The 18,172-nt window shown below is 44.5% G+C and overlaps 1 protein-coding gene across 2 annotated transcripts in view; it reads left to right on the forward strand.

Moving 5' to 3' along the window:
- Positions 1-18,172, forward strand: part of CGNL1 (cingulin like 1) — a 579,392-nt gene that overhangs the window by 491,725 nt on the left and 69,495 nt on the right. For both annotated transcript variants that reach the window (XM_086958373.1, XM_086958374.1), the window contains exons 15-16: positions 801-884; positions 11,932-12,056. In XM_086958373.1, coding sequence (XP_086814499.1) covers positions 801-884; positions 11,932-12,056 — 209 coding nt within the window. The remainder of the gene's footprint in view (positions 1-800; positions 885-11,931; positions 12,057-18,172) is intronic.

The raw sequence follows: 18,172 nt of genomic DNA on the forward strand, positions 1-18,172 counted from the left end.
TTTGTATTTTGGTGCTTTGTTTCGGGCTTGGAGAGCATAGTTATGTTCTCCAAGGTCTTACCTGCATGGATCGTCTTCAAGGCATAGTATTCCCAACTGAAGGAAACCGGTGAACGGTCGCTTTCCCTGGCTATTTTTGAACATTTTTGGGTTTTTTCCCCAAGGCAGATATTTGTCCCGAAGTCCAACGATCACCTACACTAAATAATCTACTCTTTTAAAATCACTCTGCAACTATGTCTGTTTATTCACTAAATGTTCACGTTTAATGCAACTGCAGTATAGCCTTGCACCTGTTGCGAATTGTCAACTATGTTTTGCAAATTTAGTAAACTTTCAGCTCCATCCAAGAACAGAACAAATCTTTTAATATGTGGCTTATGCGTAACGATGCTTTAATTTAGTACTGTAGGATGTCTCACCCGATTCAGGCACAACATGCAAAAAGGTACTGTGTAAAAAGTAATAAGTAATCATTTTTCCCCCAGTTGGCTTTACCTGGTATTTAATGGCTCCTGAATTCTCCACCAGGGTGGCTGTACTTAGTTCAGAAGAGGAGTGTAGCAATGGGCTAAGCTTAACCAAACCTCTTAATGATTTTCAGAAGTCGTCGGCCACTGAAGGTTTGCTTCTGTGATTTGATCTCTAACGAGCATCACAACATTTGCGAAGTATTTCTATAGGTTTCATATGCTGTGAAATGCTCTGGGAATTGTTCTGGCAATTGTTCTGGCTTAATTTAGTGTTTTGTAAAATGATTTTGTCCAAGTTGTTTACAGACGTACGTTTTTTAATCACAGATTGAACAAACACGGAATGAGTTACTACAGGAGAGAGCTGCTCGGCAAGACCTGGAGTGTGACAAGATTTCTTTGGAGCGACAGGTGAGGCAAACTGTCTCGCATGGCCAGATATGTCGATGATATATTTTTTAGGGCACTACAAGAGCACGGCTGTTAAACGTGTAACCTGCAAGATTTTAAATAAATGAAAATTGTCTATCCATATATTTATGTGAAGTGTTGACAACATTAAGACATTTGCATTGGGAGTAGCAGAAAGAAGTTATTTTAACCCCTAAATATTCTGTAACAACGTTAGAGTAATATCTAGTCCTAGCATTTATTTAGATTGGGTCTAAAGGCAGCTTTAGAGTTAGCCAGTCTCGTGTAATAAAAAAGATAAATACAAATTCCATATTGGCATAGATAACGAGGCTTTGGGAAAAGTCCTATTTATTCGTCTGTTCAGCTGTCAATCAAATTTTGCTTTAACCTGCCATGGCTTTCAGCACAGAGCAGTAGGGCAGTCCCTCCTTGGCCACTGAATTCTTTCAATGTGAGTGATTACTTTTTACCTGATCACGTGCACTTCTGTGCCACGGATGGCAGGCTAATACTTTGAGAATGTTTTTGTTTAATTTCTGTATCTTTTTTAATCATCCTAGTGTGCTTAAATTGTGTCTACAGGCTGCAGTAGTCCAAAGCCTTTGCACCAATTAGGATCGTGTGCATTAAAACCAAAAAGGGGTTCTGTACCTGTTCGGAGTACAGATGGCTGCTGCTAGGAAGCAGCAGTACTGTTCTTTTAAGATTCTGCGCATTTTCATTTTTTTTAAATATATGAAAAGCATTTGGCTGGGTGCACATTTATGAGGTGGCGTTTTCTTTTTTTCCTTTTTATTTTTGTGGCATATGCTAGCAATAAAAAATGTAAGAAATATAATCACTGGGCAAAAAGGGGCCCCCTGTAAACTCGGATATAGGGCAGACAGACAGGGGAAATAAAGTCAATGCGAAACAAAGAACAGTGTAGCCCTTCACAAGAATAAACACAGCTCTATTCAGAGTCCTATGATAGAATCAGCAGTAGTGAGCTCACTGCGACCCAGAACAACATGGATTGACTCAGATACAATTCATTATCAAAAAGTAGATTTATATTTTATTGCATTATTTTCAAAAAACTAAAATCAATTAACATTTTTACAAAATATGATACAATTCAACGGGTCATCACAAAAATAGTGTCCTCAATCGTAATTCAAGAACGCTCCTAAGCATCCCAACACTCATTCTGTCAGTCATACAACAAACTCACACATTCTTCCCAGGTCATCTATAAAAAAATATATATATTCACACATACTCCCACATTCAAAATCAAATCCATAAACATCAACCTATGGTTGCCAGATGTTATTCATAAATATAAGGTCCTACGAAGTCTCAAGATGGAAATTGGAGACTAGATGGCCAAGATACAGGACACTTTCATAGCGCCAACGCGCATTTCAGTGCTCGGCCAGATCGCAAGGCCGCACCTTCATCAGGGCACACAATAGAGAGTGGGGGTGGGGGAGGAATGGGACAGCGGAATCAGCAAACCATCTGTATCGCAAAAAGTAAGTTTCAACATTTTAACATCGTCCATGCATTTAACATTGATACAAATACTAATCATTTAATTGAAGATTAACATGATTGAAAACTCGTTCTAGGTACAAACCGTGATCTCAGGCGAACTGCTTAAGCACTTTTTAAGGAGTTTTACCTACTTAAGAAAGAACTGTTCCTTGTTTCGCGAAGAAAGATAATCACACCAGCTTGCCAAGGCCAGAGCAATTGCCTTTGCAAATGCTTGTTTTAGTAACATTTTCATTTTACTGTAATGCTTGGGGAGCTTCGGGTCTCCTATCTACCTTGTACCCTTTCAACATGGTAGCTTCAGTGGTTGATCAGTCAGGCATTTTACTACACTGTTTTCTAGTATTAACCCAGAAAAAAGGCTGTTTTTCTTTACTCTCAGCTTCACTTAAGCCACTTCTCCTTTCTCATGACCTGACGTGTTTTGCTGCCACAGAGATATCCTATGGATAGGAAACAAACTATCAGTCAAGTGATGTGTGTTGATAGCTGCACTATTCCCACTATAGAGATTTTTAACAGCCTTGCATATCCAGCAGCCATCTGTTCTGTTGTTCCCACCACCGGGGGTGTGGGGGTAGAATCGATGTAGAATAGACATCCCCTCAAACAATCAATGAACCGACCCAGACAGACCACCAGACGTCATCCAGGGGACCGGAAAGCCTTAAAAAGCCCATCCCGAGGAATTCCAGCGCCTGAGGCGTAAAAACAGAAATCGGAACCACAGACATGCAATCACACCAAGCCTGAAACAACATCCAAATCAGAGCAGAAGAAGACCTGGCAGACACCTTCCGGACACCAGCACAGAAAGGAAGACAGAAGCCAAGAGACCCTGCAACATGAAGCCACCCCACTCAATCGTCAACTTGGAATCACCAGAGATGGTACCAGGAGACTAAGAAACAACAGAGAGGATGGAACCAATGGAACCTCCAGTCCAGACCAACCACCATCACCACAGGAAATATACAGAACAGGCTATGCTCAAGCCACCAGAATAACCAGAGCCTTTCCACTACGAACCCGAAACAAACACCACATGAGCAAGGAAACAAAGGGAGCAAACATTAGCCTCACAGGCCAAGGGACCATCAGACCATCCAACCTTGAAATCAACACTTCCCTTCCACTGGAAACTGACAATCCGTGGCAAACACCGGAGGCAAAAGACAAAATTCCTGAGAGAACAAACACCCCCACACAGGCGAATGGCCTGACAATCCCAAACGTCCTGAGCAAGAAGGTATTGATGGACCAACAGGCGACTAAGGCCAAAGAAACAACTGCCTCGCAAACAACCAAAAATCCATGAGATGCCAAAACAGGCTGCACCAAGGCAAAAATCAGTAGACCGCCTCACAGTCCGAACTGCAGAACCAGGGTTCTTAAAAACGCCTTGACCCTACCGCTAAACCCAGGAGAGTCTAAAGACATGGACAAATGGGAACATGTAGTAACGTAATTTACAAAACTATCAAAGCCACAAAGACCCCAAGAGACACCTGGGGAAGTAGCTGCTGTAAGAAAGCCAGTAGAAGTGCATGAACTCCACCCATCAGACGAGGCGCCACAGAACCAAAACCAGCTGAAAAAACTCCTGATCCCTTCAGGACCAGGAAAAGGGCAGCATACACTCAGCTGATCGACCTGAACCAGCAGTAACGGGATGACCCACCTCAGAACTGGAGCAGGGAGGCACCCCATAACTGGAGGAGGAAGAGTAAGTCGATGAGAAGGTAGCTCCAATTTGAGTACCACACCCACTAGATGTGAAGACTAACATCCATGCCACATTTCACCAACCACTGGTCAGGCGCCCCCCGAACAGCCAAAGCCAGGAACGCTGCCCAAGCGACCCGCATCAGGAAGGATATCCTGCCGCCTATCCCACCAGGGCAAAACCTACCATACAGAAGAAATCTGAGTAGGGGTCCGCACATGGAAAACTGAATGAGAAAAAGCCCTGGGAGGGGACCAGCAGGACGAGAAGTGCAACCAGTCCATGCCAAACAGCTGATTAAACTATCCTACCATTCACTGAAGATTCAGGTACCCCCACAGCAACCTAAGAAACAAAGAAGGGATGGCCAGAGCTACCTACCAGTCCCACAGCCAGAGGAACCATCAGTTCATTATAACAGAAGAGGACACCACAGAAAGCATTAACAAGAACTGCTGACACAAGAGCAAGGAAGGCAATATGTTGAGCCATGCAAACCTCGACATACAACACAGTCGCCCCCTCTGTGTGAGCCCCTGCCAATGCCACAAAATCCTACACCAACGATTTTGCCAGCACCCTATATGATGCTGTCCTCCGCACCAAACTGGAGACCGTGAAAAACTCTGTCCACCATCCACCTTGTGAACCACAGGAACTGAAGGCACAAATCCCATTAAATGAATGAAGCACCGTCAACAAGAGGGGCCAAGAAAGAGCCAATCAAGAGGAACGTGGCATCAGCGTCACCCCAACTGCCTGAGTACAAGTGAATCAGGCAGTGAAGACCACCTCCTCAACAAGTGGCAGAAATGCTTTACATCCAAACTGAACCATAGAAAGCCACGCAACACCGTACACCAGCAGCGAACAGTCAACATCACAAAAGAAGGGCATAAATGGAGCCCACACACAAGACAGAACATAACCAGTCATGTTATGGAAACTTGCACAGCACACAAATCACCCTAGAGAGCATCCAGCAGTAATTCAGCCATCCAAATGTTTGGTGTGTGTGACCCTGACCTTGAGCTAAAGCCTCAGCAGGCAGCCCCAGCATCCCAAACACACTCCACCCGGCCAGAGAGAGGCATCACGGCATGCCGATGCCACTCCACTCACTGGCCCCCAGAAACTCAGCACTAATGTACCGTCAAAACCATAATGTGGGTTCCTGTACCATCAAGGTCGACTTCACCACCATAATTAACAATGGCCAGCAAGTAAACTACACAAAGCGCAGACAGGCTGCCATCAATAGACCTGCCGGTGCGGCTTAAGACAGAGAGCCCCTCATGAAGATCAGCTGTTAAGCGAGGAGACACTGCCACCCCGGTAACCCAGACATCAGCACACAGGCCTGAGGAAGGCACCGCAGACCTCAGACCAGGCACAAGCAGCACAAACCTCAGAGTGAGGTCAGGAGATCATTCCCCTACGCCCCAATAAACACACAAACCAGTGCTTTAAATGGGTTGGTACTCAGCAGTACTGAGTACGGTCCCTTCTCTACTGCGGAGGAGAGTAGTGGTACTCATGAAAATGTAGGCTCATTGGCTGTGAGTGCTGGTGAGCATGAGTGGAATGTGTCTCTGGCAGCCAAGGCTCCGATTCTTTAGCCCAGGCAGATCTAAGCCCCAGCTGAGCTATTCAGTAGGCCTCTTTTGAATAATGTCTGGTGCTCACCATCACGCTGTGTTTGACAGAGCAGAGTCAGTTCAGGCCCTGTGCTGTCAATCACATTCACACTATCCTGTTCATTTCTGCAAACACAAGAATCATGATAGTACCCTGACAGTGGCAATCAGGCTACGGCCAGTCCGGCCCTGGTGGCAATTATAAAGCCATGGTAGGTGAAGAGCATAACATGGCTTTTATCATGCCCAAGTCTGTGTGTGTCTGCTTATGTTTGAGAGAGAGAGAGAGAGAGAGAGAAAATCAAAACCCTCTCAGGAGGTATTTTAAAGAAAATGGGTTGCACTTTATGTGCACATGTCTGCTTGGCCACAAAGATTCATAAATAACGTAGTAGGGAGGGTTGGTTGGTGAGTGAGTAAGTGGATGGATGAGTGAGCAAGGGTGGATGTATGGATGGATGAATAGATGGATGGATGAGTGAAAGAATGGATAGATGGGTGAAAGATTGGATATTGGATAAAAGGACGGATGATGGGTGGATAAGTTAAAGACTGGATAGATGAATGAAAGGGATGATGGATGAGTGAAAGGAGGGATTGAGTGAAAGGGTGGATGGAATGAAAGGTTGGATGGAATAAAGGAGTGAAAGGGTAGATGGATAGATGAGCAAAAGGATTGATAGATGAGCAAAAGGGTGGATAAAGAGATGGATGAGTGAGAAGATGAATCAATAGGTTTGGAGATGGATAGGTTTGGATAGGAAGGTGTTGTGGGTAAAAGAAGTCCTTGAGGTGAACAGACGGAATGTTGAAAAACTGAATAATGGATTAAAGACTGAATAGACAACAGAATGTAAAGGTTAAATGGTGGACATCAGCGGATAAATGGTAGAATGAAAGGCTGAATGGATAGATCAATGAAAGAGACAAGATACATCTTCTGGTGGAGGTCATGATGATTGCTTCATTTGCTTTGTGCCATAAGAGCTTTGGTTCGGAGTAGGGCTGTTTTCATTATCTACTCACTTGCTGAAATATATACAGTATTATGCCAAACAGCAATTAACAGCATGGCATTTATAAAGTGCAACTATTGCAAAAAAAGGAAATGTTTATATATGATCGCATTTCTCTTTCATTTTGTGTAATGAGTTAACCTGATTTGTTTATATAAACACATTTCTCATGTGTTTTGTTATGTGCTGCAACTAATATAGAAGTTACGTATCGTCATGTCTTGCACTTAGACCCACCCCTATCCCCGCCCCTCACTACACCTCTAGCTAACTTTAATGAGTACCTGCGCTTATTGTTTCCCATTTAAAGCACTGATACAAACTCTCAACCCCATATTACAAAGAAGGGAGTCAACCGGCCAAATGCCTACAGGCATTTATAGCCCTAAAGAGGAATACACATAACCTAATAGGAATTGTCAGGAAAACCTGCCAAACCACCTATATGTGAAAAAAAAACGAAGTGGAAATGTACCAAACCACGTGTTATAGAACCGCATCTAAAGTATGGCCAAAATCTCAAGGACAAGAAGCGGCCACAGAAAGGAATACACATGAAATGCCAGTTAAGCCTGCAAACCAGAACCAACTGCTAATATATGTTTTGGAAATCTTGGGCCATAACACCCCATAGGCCACACCATTAAAGTCCAAACAATAAAAATGCTGACAATGTACGCCATTATGAAGTTTGCAAGATTCCCTGTCCTGAATGGGATGAAGAAACCATAAACAAGTGCCTGCACCCTCAAGCTGTAGCACACGGCTGCAGACAGACCGGCATACATACACAGGGAGTGGCGGCTCCTCCACTAGGGTGGAGGCGCTTCGCCACACTGCTAATGCAGCAGTGCAAAAAATAAAATGATGATAGGGCGTTATCATTTTCTTTTTGCTATGTGGGACTCGGAGCCAGGTCGGGCGCGGCTGTGCTCTGTGATGCCAGAGCAGAGTGAGGAAAGGTTTGCACTCCTTGAATTGCGCATGACGGTTTGGTCGGGCCTCTTGAGCTGGCCAAACTTTCATGCACACGTAGCAAGTTCTCCACAGAGCTGTGTTGCACATGCCCACGGAGAACATCCCCAGGTACTGTCTGAGTGGCGAAACAGGCCACTCAGACCGATCATGATGCTGCTCATGCAGCGTCATGATTGGCTGGGGGAGTATGGGAGGCTGAGTGTTACCAGTGCTACCAGCCATCTGCTGCTCTAAGAGGACGGAGGAGAGGTGGCGAGGCAGCAAAGGCTACGCTTTTTTTTATCCATCCCAGTCCTCTCCACTGCCACCCCCCCCTGTTCTGAGGCAGCCGCCACTGTACACAGGTGTACATCACCCCGCACACCAGGCAGACAACGCAGTAGGTGTGGCAACACAAGGGTAGAGCAGATTAACAATATATAATGAATACATGAATCCCCCCTTTGCATGCGACACATGTGCCCGGAAGATGCCAAAACAGTGCCACCTTTTCCTGCCGCAGCTCAAGCAGGATTAGAGAGAGGTGCTGCAGTGCAACAAGTGCACATCAGGCACTGCTCTGCCGCCGCTGAGCCATGTGCAGCTGGAAGCTGTCAATGGACTAACGTTGACCAGCGGAGTGCCTGGGCAACACAGCCACACCCTGGCTGGAGAAAGGCACAGCAAACCTCCGGCCGGTAGAACTCCGCCCTGGCAACAGGCACTCACGTAATGAAAGTTGAGGGGGCACCCCTCTGGATTTAATCCGGAGCTCTCAGGCCTGAGTACTGTGCTGAGGGGGCCGCCTGCAGCTCGGGGCCCACCTGCAGCTCGGGGCCTTCTGGGCCTGTGTTAGGCCCCTGGCAACAGGCCATGCCACCCCCACTGGAGGAAGGCACCGCTGACCTCCAACTGGGCGAAACAATGCATACTGACATCCCATGGGACCCAGAACACTCACTGCATCAATATTAGCCTGCATCTCACCAGGACCAACATCATCAACCGGCCCTGCTGGTGAAAAGGAAGCCGCTGTCACTGCCACCAATCAAGCCTTTGCTGGAGTGAGTGCGCCACACTCGCCCCACTGTCTCTGCAGACACACAAGACTAGGAGATGTGGTGGGTGCTTTTTATATTGGTAGGGATGTGTCTACAAGGCACTGGGGCCTCATTATGTAATGGAGGAAAGTGAGGGAAACGAGGAGGTAATGTATAACGTGTATTTGTAAAGCGCATAAACACCCAATGGTACCTTGGCGCTGAATAACAGATTTTTATTGTTGCCCTATTCTATGGTACTCATTTTATTGACCTCAGAAGGATGAAAGGCTGAGGGGACCCGTCAAGATTTGAACCTGTGACCATGAGGTCGAACACAAGCCCCTACAGTGGACGCATTAGTCCACTAAGCCACCAAACCCAGCATCTGTGCTAGGGATGCGTTTTTCATTCTTTCCTTTCAGCATCCTTCTGTTTTCTGTCACCCTTGTGTGTTTAATCACCTCTAATATGGCTCATTGAAATCCACGTTGAGTAACAATGAAAGTTATTCGGGTGGAGAGAAGAATTACATAATTAACTAAGCTATAGACTTTTAGAATGAATTACCCGATGAATAGGCTCAGTTTCTGGGCGTCGAGTGCAACCCAGGAAGCTTTCTTTAAATGGATTCAGTCTGGGCCAGAAAGTTATTTGCGTTTATAACTAGGAGAATGACCATTTGCTCCCTGGGCAGATGAAGTAACGCTTGAAGTAGCTGCAACAAAACTGATGAGACACAAATAAGAATATGTGGTGTAAGAGGGGAACCTTTCATCTTCTGAAGAGCTCCATCTGATGTGTTTGGTAAAACACCTTAATGACACATCAAATGTTGGAGGTTTACTTACATTCTTTGAGTGAACCCATTGTAGGCTTTGTTTATAATAAACTCTTATGTTGTACATAATCCTGCCATCTAGTGGTATTATCCGGAATATACCGTTGTTTTTCTCGGCCCTTTCACTTATTGCTACTTCCGATGATGAGGAGTTGGCCACCGTAGTGCACTTCACTGGCCTGCTATCATTATCAAATTGTATTTTTTTGCCTGTAATTGTGTGTTTTTTTTGCTGTGTGGGTTTCAGTTTTTGGAGGTAGAGACTGGAAGTTTAGTACGGCATACCACTGTTTTAATTGCGCTTTTTAAATGCCATTCAATTAGACCTAAACGAAACAAACCAGAAACCACAGAAAAAATAATGTAAGCAGATTATGATTTGGCAGTGAGGACGATTAATTTAAAAGCATTCAAGCTTTGCCAGGAGAGCACAAAAGAGAATTGTTAGGAATCCATCAGTTACAATGAGTGGGTTACAAACGCATCAAGGCGGGAAATGAAACTATAGTGCCTAATGCAGCATTGGGAGTGACATGTACAGTAGGAAGGAACCGTCCCCGCCCCCACCCCCAATGTTGTATGAATATTACAAACAGCATGGCATCAGTGGGTCTCCCAGGCCCTCGGTGCCGCTGTGCCTGTTGCACCAATTGAAGCCACGCTCCTGTCCCTACCAGTAATCTCTTTATCAGAGAATGGATTTCAAAAGCGCCTGGATCCCCTATTGAGTGATTAGCTGCGCTGTATAATTCCTTAATGATTATTATTGTACATATTTAACCGTAACAATGATTAAATTGGTTTCCTGAAATGTGTGTTTGAAGAAGTTTCCAAAGACTGATTTAATGTTGCCTCTAGAGTACGTCAGAGCAGCATAGTTCACTGGCTGTGGTGCTCTCACATCACCCACATGCCATGAAATCCATACCTTGGCATATTCTCTTCCATTCATGAAGGAAACTGATTTTCTAAATTGTGCTGGATTCTAGATGGTTTACAGGTGTGTAGCGTGACCTGAGTAGGTGGCCGGGAGGCACATTGCAGACTTTTCTTCAGTCATTGGTGGCCCATATGGCCTGGAAGTAGCCCCACCGCTCAGTGCTTGCGATATCCAGTTAATATCAGTGGCGATCGGAGAGGCTTGGCCCTGTTTTTGAGAGTGGGCCACGTAGCTCTGGAACTTTACGCTTTGTGCATCCGGGTAAAGGGACATTTGCTGGAATGTGCCCACTGACTTGCGTGTCCCAAATGAAAGCGGGTTACTGTCACATATGATGGAAAAGCTTTTAACTGTCAAGAGCAGGTCTTCACAGAGACGCAATCTGTACCGTTTGTAAATGGGAAGGGCTCGCGGTTTCCCTCCATCACCCCGGGCTCCAGAAGTATCGCCATGTGTGGAGTGGACAAGCAAGCACACTGGAGAAGCCTCCATTTTCTTTAGTGGAGAAATCATGGATTTCAGAAAAAAAGACTTCTAAGACACAAGCAGGCATGATTGGGGCAACAGTACTAAGCAGTGAAAACTGAAGGACAGGTAAAACTGCCAGAACCAATCATGATGCAACTCAGCAAGCAGGCTGACCAGCGTAGGTCTGTAGGGCGGAGTAGGTCATGACCTGGATATGAATAGGTTAAAACAAGAAATTAATTGTCCGCCCTCTTGGATAGGTTTGTCCTAAGACACCGTTATTCTTTTAGTCTAAGCATCCAAAGTAAACCTTGGCCCGTCATGACCAGGGGTCCCTGGGACGGGAGGTGTTTGAAATAAACCAAACATGGCGTCCGTAGCAGGGGTCAGGAGCTCACAATGGAAGCCGCAAGCTGTACGCTGCTTCCACCATCCTCAAAGCGCAGCACAAACCTCATCCTCCACCAGGATTAGAAAGCACCCCCAAAACAAGAGGTAACCACCCAAGAGCACACAGGGCAACACAGCTGTGCACCAGAGCGCCCAGGGCTCTCGTAGCTCCTTTAAGGAATCCATAGTATAGATTGTCATTTATTCATTCATGTAGGAATTGTTTAATGATTGTGCACTCCATTGTAACCAATTAATTTGTCTAACCAGCAACAGTTTTATATTTTTATGAAACTCTTTCTATGACTGTGTGTGCTTTGCAATGTACTGAACTGCGAATACTGCATCCAGATTTTTAAATATATCTTCTTCATTGAATGAGTCTGGATGCAAGGGGAAAAGCCACTTAAACTCGCAAAATCATTATTCATACTTAAGCTGTGTTGCTAATGCTCCAAAGCTAACAATGTGCGTTTTTGTCTATTTCTAGAACAAAGATTTGAAAAGTCGAATTTCTCACCTGGAAAACTCCTATAGATCAAATAAAGAAGGCCTGGTCGCCCAAATGGAAGCCAGGATAGCAGAGCTGGAGGAACGCCTGGAGAGTGATGACCGGTAAGATGTGCTCCTCAGTAGTGGGTGAAGAAAAATGTCTTGAACTTAGAGTAAGGGATTCAATTACATTTGAGCCCTCAGAGGAGCTCTGTAGCATCACTTTTCACCAGCGTTCACGAGGAAGCTGAGCTACCTTCAGGAGGTCCCCTTTTAATATTGAAACTGATATCAAGACGATTGGTGCAGCTATTCTGAAGAACATTTATTTTTCAACCACCCTTCATTGTTGGCCTGCCTGTTGAGTATATTTTATTATTGGGGTGGGGGGGGGCAAGGATTATATTAATATTCCCTTTAGTGTTGCATATCACGTAGAAATAATTGCCCCCCGTATACATTGTACCAATATCCTTTTTAATTGCCACAGAGCCATTTGGATACTTGGTGGTGTATTAGCCTCCCAGCATGTCATTTCTCGACATCAATTTGAAAAAAAAGTCAATGTTATCGTCATCTATTGACAGAGGGCAATACTGGTTTTGAGAGCGCAAGGACATACCACCAAACTGCACGTTTTTGCTTTTGATGGGCCATCCAGAGTGGCTCTGGGAGAACGCAGCATCAGGAGTCTGTTTTCAGGGGTGTTATTATATCAAGAAAGTCACTTCTAGATGAAGAATGACTCCTTAAGTGGAGGGTCACTTATTTAGTGTTTGTAATATGTTTGTGTGTCTTTTTACTCCTGTTATGTATTTCACAAACATCTGTTTTCGTATTCCATTGTGTAAAACCAAAGGTCCACTTTGATGTGCTTTTCTGGTATATAATAGAGCATTTCTTTTGTTTTGTTTAGAAGCCAAAATATTTCATAGAGATATTTTGTATAAAAGATCCTTAACGGTACATAATAGTAAGCGGATTGGGTGGTAATCATTTGCCAAATTGATATATTCTCTCTATGCCCTTGATTGTGACTTGTGCTGCATATATTATAATCCGGAAAACACTTCACACTTTTCTGCATCATCCGCACACCCATCCTTGAATTGAAGATTTGGTTAAGAGATGCAGCCATCAAAGGCCATGATATTTTTCGTTCATCGGTCAATAAGCAGGGTTTGAGGTGATTCATATTGGTTATCATTGACCGATCTTTCCTTGTCAGTTTGCCCCAATCTTTTTAGTACCACTGCCCAATTTTAGACCAACCAACTTTCACAGCCCGCTAGCTTTCGTAGATATGCGGCAGCAGCTTTTTAATGTAACTAAGCCATCATGCAGTACCCCCTGCCATTTACAGGCAGCACATTTTCCATTGAAATGGTTACTAAATTTGCACAGACATAAAGTTTTACTGATAAAATAATTTGCACACAAATGATAATGCGTGGAAATCGGTTTCAGTGAATATGGATCATTTGTGCATCACCATAGAGAGTCTTGATTTGGTCACATTAAAATCTTTGTTTCCATCTAATTTCTTGGTATTACATGAAGCTCTTTATAGAAGAACTATTAGCAGCCATCCACCAAAGTGCTTGCCACCTTATCCTTAAATCCAACAACTTTACTTTCAATGATGCATACTTTCACCAGACCCAAAGTACTTCTGTAGACAATCTGATGCCTCCATTCTATGCCAATAAAGTAACATTCACTGATGACCTATTTATATCATGAAGTGCATTACATAGAAAACAGAAGATTTACAGTTTATATCAACATTATCCTTCTTACCATCTGATTCACCTGTAGCAATAGTAACAGACACTTTTCTAGATGTACTACTCACTATTCATGAAGGGAAAACATGCACCATTTGTACAAAAAGTTGAGCCATGTTTCGTCTGTATTTAAACTCATGCTGCCTCATGATAAACAGTTTTCTTCCTGTGCTATTGCAGTGTCTATTTAGCATGACTAACAGTGCGATTTTTGGTGTGCTGTGCGTTGCATACCGTAACTGGCAAATTTCTGGTCATTTTCCAGGTGCGGGGTTTGCTGACCAAAAATTCACCTTTAACTGTGGCTTTTTTCTGGATTGCTAGGTTTTTCATGTTTTATTGCATTCATCTTGCTTATTCCCATTTGGTGCTGCACACAGCCTTCAGTCATGCACAGTGGGAGTTGGCCATAGAGCCTGCCCTAAGACCAACCTATTTTGGGTGGCCAGGTTCTACGACCACCCTCTGTGGGCACCCAAACTACTGTTGGTGGCATTGCTGGGCCTTGTAATTTATTAAGTCATACTCGTTTTTTTGTGGTTCTCAAAAGAACCGATTTTTTTGGGGGGGGGGTTTCTTAAGTTTTTACTTTTTTTCAGACATTCATGACAAAGGGCGCTTTTATGCTTATTACATTTTTTCCTTATTGATGGAATTTGCCATAATGATGATCATTTGGTTTAAAATCATGGGATTTTTCCCCCACCCTAGTTGTTCATTTTACACTCCATGCAAGAGGCGAAAGATGTTCTGCTTCCTCCATAACAACTTGTGGCCCATATTGGACCAGGAATTTCCCGTACTCCATGTCATGCTTTGACCTGAGGTGTCATCTAATTTCTTGGTATTACATGAAGCTCTTTATAGAAGAACTATTAGAAGCCATCCACCAAAGTGCTTGCCACCTTATCCTTAAATCCAACAACTTTACTTTCAATGATGAATACTTTCTCCACACCCAAAGCACTTCTGTGGACAATCTGATGGCTCCATTCTATGCCAAATGGTAGAAATGCAAAAGGAAGCTAGCCATTTGGTCAGATACTTTGCAGGTGACCCGATGTACATTCAGCTTCGTCTCCCCCAGTGGATGTTTTCCCCATGTCAAAGTGTTTCTCCACCCTTTTACTTTTCCCCTAGGCATTGTTCGACTACTTTCTATTCTGGGGCTGTAGATGCTGCTACAGGAATCTCTTCTTTGCCTCCTTGCCTGCTATACCTGTGAGCAAAAGTATCACCTGTTCAGGTCTGCTGATTTACACAAAATGGAGGATGCGCCTCCCGTGGCCAAGGAAGAGGCATATGTTCATGTAATGGGCGATACCTGAAATTTTAACCAATCAGAATTTTATAATGCCTTTTAAAATGTTAAAAGTCAACACACTGATGGAAGGGAAGTTCTCTTGCTTGGTATGCTGAGTCTGCGATCTTGCAATATAGACCTTTGACTCAGATTTTTTTTTAAAACAATAGATGAGTGCACTGTTCTCGACCCCCCCCTTGAAATGCAATCTGACCGTAGGGCAGACCTAACGGTCCCAATTTATCTGGCCAATGTTGAGTGTTCACTATATTATATGGCCTCCAAATTATTTCATTAGTCCATTTTACGGCTGCGTAATACCCAAAATGGCGTCCATAGTCTGTCTCATTACTGAAGCCACAGACTGAAAGTAAACCACACAAAGATCCACAAGTATCTTGGTCTGCAGTCTCATTATGGAGGCAGTGTACTATGGGGGCTGCTTTGGTTGTGTCTAGTCCTCTGCCTCAGAAAAAGCCTATGAAATCATCAATATGTAGACTTTTTCTTATTTTTGATCTATGCGAGGTAGAGTCATTTATGTGTGTCGCCTTTTAAGAACTACGAGTCGGGGTGTGCTCCCCCATTTTTAACACATTTTTATGGATATAAACAGCAAACATCATCATTGTTGTTCTTACACGAAATAAAGATTGACCAAGTAAATCAAAATAGGGTGTGCTCACCATGCCCTCTTTTGTGAACCTTTGAATCTCTTTTTTTCTGGACCCGGGAACTGAGCCCCATTTTCTGTAACATCGACTGTAAGAGAAAATGTTCTCTTGCAACCAGTCATTCAAAGCACATGGGTCCACGGTCTTTGTTTAGAGTATGCAAACTGGAAATGGATGACAGTAGCAAAAGTTTCCACATCCACTGGGGTCGCCCTTTTAAAAAAAAAAAAAAATTGGTCATTGAAAAGAAATCTGCAGGCTGGCCACAAAATAAAATGGCCAATATTTTCAAATGTTTTCACCCTTTCAAGCCCACTCTTCACCTTTTGTAACACATTTTTCAACAAATACTGAACAGATTCAAATCAAACCAACAAAAGCACACTTTCTCAGTAAAGATCTACTTTCATTATTAGTTCGGAGTAAATCATCATTTTAGTGATTTTTCCATAGCTGCAAGCGAAAATTATGTTGGGAGCTAAAATGGGAAAACATATTTTTTGACTGTGGCCCCTTAACTTGTTTATGCTGCAATCAACTGTACAAAAAAGGCTTCATGAACCATAGCTGTATATGCTTATAGAGTACCAAATTTGGTGCAGATTCATCGATGGGGTAAAAAGTTTTGCAGCGTGAATCTTTCTGGATTCACTATACTGTGCATTATTCCGCGGTCTAGTAGTGGTTAGGTCCGGAATCGTAGTCTTTTCTTTCTTTTTTTTCTTTTTTTTTTGTAGTCCAGGTTGGCGTCGACGTCCCACCTTTTGGTGTACTACCTGTGACGTGTGCACGCTTCCTGCGGAAGCTCCCACCTTTGGGCGCCATCTTCAGATTCTTTTTTCTGCCGTTGGGTCTGGATCGTCACCGAGAGGCTCCATAGTTTTTGGAGATAAGAAGAGGAAAAAGACGTATTTTACAACGAAAAGATTGGAGAAGATACCGAGGAACAAGATCACCAAGCAGGGACGACGAAGAAGGAGAACTTCGAGATGTTCGACGTCCAACGGAAAATGCGCACACAGGGGGCCCCCTGAGTGCAGGAATGGACAAAACGCCTTTTAAATTATGCCCTAACTGCCACCACAAATACGCGCAGAAGGACCAGCACCCGGTCTGCAACCTCTGCTTACCGGTCGACCACGAGAGCAAGGATTGCAATGCCTGCTCCGCCTTCACCCCCAAAGACACTCAGGGTTAGAGAGAGACAGAGGAGAGCCAACTACACTATGCAAGGCAAAGGCCAACCTCCGTAGCTTCGGGACCTGGGCCTCTCCAGCAGCGCAGAGGACAACATCGCCGAGGGACCAGATGACTACACGGTCGTAGAGACCGATAAGAAGGCATTTAAAGAGGTAGGAGAGACATAGACCCCTAAACCCCCAACAGACTCTCGAAAGCCTGAGTCAGACTCTCGAAAACAGAGTCAAAGTCCTCGATGGGAGCACTTGCGCTGAAAATCTCAACGGCTGCAGCTGCATCCAAGGACAAACAGCCCAGTGGATCCTTTGAAAAGGACTCCCAGGCGGCGAAGACCGGCGAAAAGCCAAGGCCGTCGAAGCACGTCCCCGAAAATGACCGCTCGACTTCAAAAGAGAAGGACCCGAAGGTCGCTTCGCCGTTGACGACTAAGTTGAAGAGATCGGCCGAAACCCTCGACGCCGAGCATGCCGCCGAGAAGGAGAGGAAGAAGAGAAGGCTCGAGGCCGAAATGGAGAACATCCTGCAAAGGAAGAGAGTAAGACGAGAAAATGAAAAGTTCACGATTCAGTCAAAACCGCAGATGACGATTGTCGAAATAGAAGAGGAAAAGGAGTTTGACGCCGAAGGGCCATCGAAAACTCCCGAGCCACAGGAACACCTAGAGGAAGAGGGCCTATACTATGAGGAAGAAGGGGACGATGACCAGCAAACTAGTTTCGGCTCGGCATCCTCGATGGCACCGGACCTAGAATGGCAGAACCTCGACTCCGAAAACCCAGAAGAGCCCGTGGAGACTTATCCTTCGAGGCCTTCGCCACCAGATGACATTTTCGGCCTATAACATAGTCATCAAGCGCGCGGCAGCGGCTTATAGAGTCAAACTGGAGGAGGAAATACCAAAGGCATGTTTCCTCTTAGAGACCCTGCTCCCCACTCAAACAAAGAATCAGTTCCTCCCCATACTTCCGAGTGTCATGGACCAAGGGAGGGAGGTGTTCAAAGACCCAGCGACCTGCAGGTCTGTCACACCTAGGACGGAGAAAAAATACAAACACTCCTCTCAGGATCCTCCCTATATCCAGGGATCCGTCATGGCGGACTCCATTATTGCGGAAACAGCCAGTAAGAGGGCAAACATACCAACAACATTATGCCCACCACCAGACAAAGAAAGTAGGAGGATGGACCTAACTGGGAGAAAAATAGAGAGAAATGCAGCGGTACACTGGCGCATGGCGAACTCCAATGCCCTACTGAACAGACACCAGTACCAGC

This window comes from Lissotriton vulgaris, chromosome 2_1 (assembly GCF_964263255.1).
Source record: "Lissotriton vulgaris chromosome 2_1, aLisVul1.2, whole genome shotgun sequence".
Classification (NCBI taxonomy): Eukaryota; Metazoa; Chordata; class Amphibia; order Caudata; family Salamandridae; genus Lissotriton; species Lissotriton vulgaris.